This window comes from Hermetia illucens, chromosome 4 (assembly GCF_905115235.1).
Source record: "Hermetia illucens chromosome 4, iHerIll2.2.curated.20191125, whole genome shotgun sequence".
NCBI lineage: Eukaryota > Metazoa > Arthropoda > Insecta > Diptera > Stratiomyidae > Hermetia > Hermetia illucens.
Window position 1 is genome coordinate 107,279,439 of NC_051852.1, and position 5,531 is coordinate 107,284,969.

General features: G+C 41.3%; 1 protein-coding gene across 1 annotated transcript; it reads right to left on the reverse strand.

Moving 5' to 3' along the window:
• Nucleotides 1-3,597: 3,597 nt before the first annotated feature.
• On the reverse strand, nt 3,598-5,531 carry LOC119655804 (SET and MYND domain-containing protein 4). The gene is made up of 2 exons (XM_038061903.1): nt 4,071-5,531; nt 3,598-4,010 (listed from the first exon to the last, which is right to left on the reverse strand). The coding sequence occupies exons 1-2, from the start codon at nt 5,456-5,458 to the stop codon at nt 3,665-3,667; spliced, it is 1,734 nt and encodes a 577-aa protein (XP_037917831.1). The 5' UTR covers nt 5,459-5,531; the 3' UTR covers nt 3,598-3,664.

A 5,531-nucleotide genomic window follows, 5' to 3' on the forward strand; every position in this document is an offset into this window, starting at 1 on the left:
GCCAAACGGAATTTTTCGTAGTTAATAAAAAATTAAACATTTAGCACTTTAGATTATTGTCATATCAGATTATTCCCTGTTACTAGGTACGTGCATAAATTTTTCAGACTTTTATTGAACAGTCAAATTTAAAAACAAAAATATTTCCACTTTTAATACATATCTTCCTTGACTTGGATGACCACAAGTCTTCGTTCAGGCAAGTATTGGAGTTGGACCAACTGCTGCCAATCTAACTCCGCGATTTTTCTCTGAGTGAGTGCAGCAATTTAATTCTTCCCATTGTCAATGTGACTCTATTTACCAGGAATGGACTAACGGAGCGTAGTATACTTCCGCTAATAGAATTTGTTTGCTTAGTAACAGTTTCCAATGAATATCTCACCGAATAGACAATAAAACCTTACGCAGGTGAAATCCTGCTCTTAATGTAGATGGCGGTGTTTGCAACCGGTTCCGCGGCATTTGAACTTTTTGTAGGGAGCCCACTTCTCATCCCCGGTGAGCAAATACGAAAAGAAATCTTTCGATTTTTGTCTATGCGGATGTAAACGCAATTGTTCAGCCAATCTTCCTTGCTTCTGAGTCAAGAAACAAATTTCACAACATCTTCTATCTATGGTGGTACGGTGTTCTTTTGATCTCTCCTGACGTACGCCAAAGCTCCATCTGAGGCAGGCTGCCGTTATAGTCTTTCCGTGGTGAATCATTCTCACCCATACGGATTAAGTGACCCGCCCACCGCTAGCTGTTGAGCCGGACTGGCAAGATCATTGTTTTGTACAGTAGGAACTTTAAACCATGGTGAGACATTTCGAGCGAAACAGTTAAGTTGAAATAGGCTCTGTTGGCTGCCAACAACCATGCGCGGATTTCATCGTCGTAGCTGTTATTGGTTGTGATAGGAGAAATTATCAAAGGTCTCAAAGTTGTAGTCTCTCTCTTTATTGTTCTTATTTGACCGGTGCTATTTGATGTTGTTTCTTCGGTTTTTAGTGCTGCCACCATATACTTCGTCTTACTTTACTTGATGTGCAGCCCAAGATCTCGCACCGCCTGCTGGATCTGGATGAAGGTAGATTGTACATCTTGGGTTATTCTTCCCATGATGTCGATATCGTCAGCATAATAGGTGGGTGGACTTAAAAAAGAAAGTGCCTCTCACATTTATTTCAGAATCACTGATCGCTTTTGGCTTACTGCTTTTATCTGGCCCCACACATTGACCAAGATCAGCCTAATCAATCTTATTAATTTCGTCGGCATACCAAATGCTCTCATGACCGTGTACAGCTTTACTCTGGCTATGCTAACATAGGCGGCCTTTTCTCTTTTCATCGGATGGTGCAACTGATGTCCACATTCCAACAGTTTTTCTATCGCTTGCCGCACAGAAAATATCTGATATGTTGTTGATTTGCCTGTTGTGAAGCCTCTTTAGTATGGGTCAATAAGATTTTTGTCATATGGGACTATCCGACCTAGCAAGATAGCGGAGAATATCTTATAAATGATACTCAGCAACGTGATACCCATATAATTACTACACTGCCTGATATCTCCCTTTTTATGTATGGGACAGATAATCTCCCGTTTCCAGTCGTCAGGCATTGATTCGCTGTCCCTCATTTTGAGCATTAGTTGATGAACCGCTTGGTGTAGTTGGTCGCCTCCATATTTAACCAATTCGGCTGTAATTCCATTGGCTCCTGGCGAGTTATGGTTTTAAAGCTGGTGGATTGCACAGACTGTTTCTTCTATGCTTAGTAGTGGCAGCATTTGTCCGTCGTCTTCAGTTGGCGGGACCTCCAACTCGCCGATATTTTGGTTGTTGAGCAGTTCCTCAAAATACTCAACCCATCGCTCCAATATACCCATTCTGTCGGAAATCAGATTTCCCCCCTTGTCTCTGCTGGATGAGCATCGAGGTGTATAAAGCTTCATCCTCCTGACTTGTTGGTAAAACTTTCGCGCCTAGTGCGGTTGCTCCCTGTACTTTTTTAGTTCACAAACTTGTTGGTTCTTCCAGGCTTCCTTTTTGCGTCTGTGAAGTCGCTTCTCCAGTCGACGGAGTTTGTGATAAGTCTCTGAGTGTGATAAAGCTCTTCAGGCAATTGTGAAAATTATTGGTTGATGCTTCAACTCCATGGCACCTGTTAGCTGCGGTTATTGCGGCACCCATTTCCCCCTTATAGATGTTACGGAGGGATGTATTGAGAATGGCTTCAGTATTCGCTCTCACCTGATTGTCAGAGGGGATTGTAGGTGGTGTTGTAATTCGTGCTCAGAGCACCATGCCAACGAGATAGTGATCCGAGTCTATATTGGCCCCCCTATATTTTCTGACATTCAGCAAGGCTGAGATGTGGCGGCATTCGATCAACACGTGGTCAATTTGGTTGAAAGTGGTCCCGCCTGGAGAGGCCCACGTTCCAAAAACCATTCCGTGCAATACTGCTGACTGAATAATCCGCAATCCGTTATCGCTGGTATCACCTGAATACGGGTTCCATCCCCACTTGACTTTTGAAATTTCCCAGTATGATTCTGATATCATACTTGGGACAGGCTTTGGAAAAGTTGTTATGAATAAGTAAAAGACGAAAAAAAATTCATTTTCAGAAACCACACTAACTACATAAGAGTATAGAGGGTATCTCGGTCTAAAAGAAAATGGTGTCGTAAGGCAAAAATCAAGGTAGTTTCTGAGCGCCTTAAAATTTCTTTAGGATGAAATTCACCCTGACCAAATAGGGTTAAAACATATTGTCGCCGTTAACCTGCCATTCATTTTAGGAAAACGAACGCGCCTCTAACAAGCGTGAAATCACGTTATGACTTAAGATTGTGGCGATTGTTCGATGAATGTTGACAACTTTTTTGGAATTTGCCAAGCATGGTTAATCATGAATGCCTGAGCGTCTTTTTAAAAAACCTTTGGTTGATTTAACTAAATTCCTTTTGGGCTATTCATCCGGAGTAAGAGTGATCAACGCTTGCCGTTAAAGAGCTTTATTCCATTTTTTAGTACGCGGAATTAGTCCGCCAAAGATCGTAACTAGAGTTCTCCAACTGCGTGACCTGCAGTGACTCCAATTTTTATCTAAAAACCTGAAGCCGGTCTTGGTTTTGACATTTTTAGGAAAGACGGGGAATTCATTTCCTTCAAGGACCCATTCTCAGAAACTACCCAACCGAAAAATCTGAAAAAATTAACAGCATTTATGAATACGCTATTCATATATACAAGATTACGTAAGGAAAAATGTGAAAGGGACTAACTCCTCCTCGATAATATATATAAAATTTAAAAGAACACAAATTTTGCTTTGATTTTTTTTTTCAGTGTATTCTAAGATAGCTAAGTCAACGGTCTATACAATAAAAAATCCCACCATACCCACCCATTTCTGATGACAATCCAAGGCTTATCAATATTCTCTAACGGTCGCTTCAGGATACACTTGATATATACTTGATTCCATGGCTAAATGTTGGGGTGAAATTATTCATCGCTACGTTTACCTTGTATTTCGTTCGAGCATCACGATAGCTTTGTGCTCTAACCACTCAGCTATCACACAGCGAAAACAAGTCTTAACAAAAAGGAAAGAAATTGGGTTTTATTCAATTCTGTACATTTTTGATCATGCCTAGGCATTAACTACATTTTAGCAGCTTTTGCTTTTAATGGTATCGCGTCCACCAAAATGTTCAGAGCCATCTTAAAACTTTCTTCAGTAGCGCCGATTTGTGCGCATGGATAGTATGACTGATATGCTTTCAGAAATTCTGCATATCTCTTGAAGTTATCCTTTGCGAATTGCCTGTCGAATTCCATGAGAGAATATACATCTCTTCCCTTCACTGCTTCCGGAACCTTCGGATGCGCTCCAAGATTGTGAAATAATGGATAATCCCCTGTACATGCTTCACATGTACACCGAAAGCTATACTGCATTTCGAGATTCTTAAGCCGAACGTCTCTAGGTTGCGTTGCATAGTGATAGCTGAAGCAGAAAATTAAATTATTTGATAATTATAAAGATGTGGTATTTTCTGCTACTCACCCATAATTATCATATAATACACTGTTCGCTGGTATCGGCCGCAGAACGAAGAGAAGCAGTTTTGTTCCGCTGTAAATGTGTACAGTATTCGGAGCACATGAATGATTCAAGAGACTAGCGAATCCAAAGGCACCCGATGCAAACGAAAAGTCATCTTTTGCTTCATCCTTTTGTTCGATTAGGGAAATGCTATGCATATTGGAAGGAGCCGTTTGCAAATGTCGGAAAAGCAAATCAGTGAAGAAATTCACACTGTCCTCATCATGTAAAATATCTTTTAGTGGCGTTCGATGAATCATGAATCGCTTTAACACCGCCGCTATGGTACCCCGTTGAAAGAAATCCGAAACTGAGCGCTTGTCCTGGTTGGTGACTAGTCCATGAATAGCTCGGTAATGTTCTCGTTTGCTGAACTTTTGATAATTAAGATCAAAAGCGCTTTGGTTCTGATTGCAGGGTTCGTTGCAAAATTCCCTTAGTTCGTCGACTGTTCCAAATAGTGAAAGCGCAACTAAGCTCACTCGCAGAGCAATCAAGTGTATTTTGTTAAAAAGAGTGAACAAGAAGTCGATGATGGGGCATTCGTACTGATGAAAGGAGTTAGTGCCCTCCTCCAAACACTTTTTGCTGCAGAACATTGCACTCGTACAATTCGGACAGGGGATAAGCGTTAGATAGTTCTCCTTCGTGCAGTTGGCACAGCGGATGTAACGCACGGGTGGTAGTAAAATTGTGCAGAATGGATCGTCTATTGCGACCAGATCACCAGGACGAAGATCTTTCTTTGTGTATATGTAACGGCCTTCTTCGTCAGAAGATCGCATTTCTAGACAGTCCGCAATGAAAGGTACTTTTTCATGATGCCGGGACACCAGCTGAAATTCATACGGCTTAGCATCCTCCGTCTGGGTCGATAGCAAGTCCAAACACTTTTTCTCACGCTCATCAAGTTTATGTCTCAACCTTTCGGGATAGTTCGCATCTCGTGCTAGTTGAATATTCTCAAGGCACTCCCGATACCGCTTCCATTCGAATAGAATTGCAGATCGATTTGCATAACCAATACTTAGGTTTTCAGAATCTTCTTCGGCAAAACAAATGCTCTTATTGTACAGCTCCAGAGCCTTGAAGTAGTCTTTGGAGTTTAAACTGAAGAACTGGTTACCTTCTTTTCTGAATTGCAAGGATTTGTCATTGTTTTTGTTCACTCTCAGCTGAAATCTGAGTTCGAGCTTGGGAATTTGCTGGTAGGTAATGAGAAGATTCTCGATGTAATTCACTTTCCCATGATTTTCCACGATTTCGTTGAATTCTTTTGAGTACCCCAGTATTTTTTGCGCCTTGTAAAGTGTCTTTACCAAATCTTCGTGCACGTCGTATATATCCATGGTGAAGATACCTTTTATGGCGAAGTATTTCGCGAATTAGCTCCGTCCAAACTTCTTAATCCACCGAAACTGT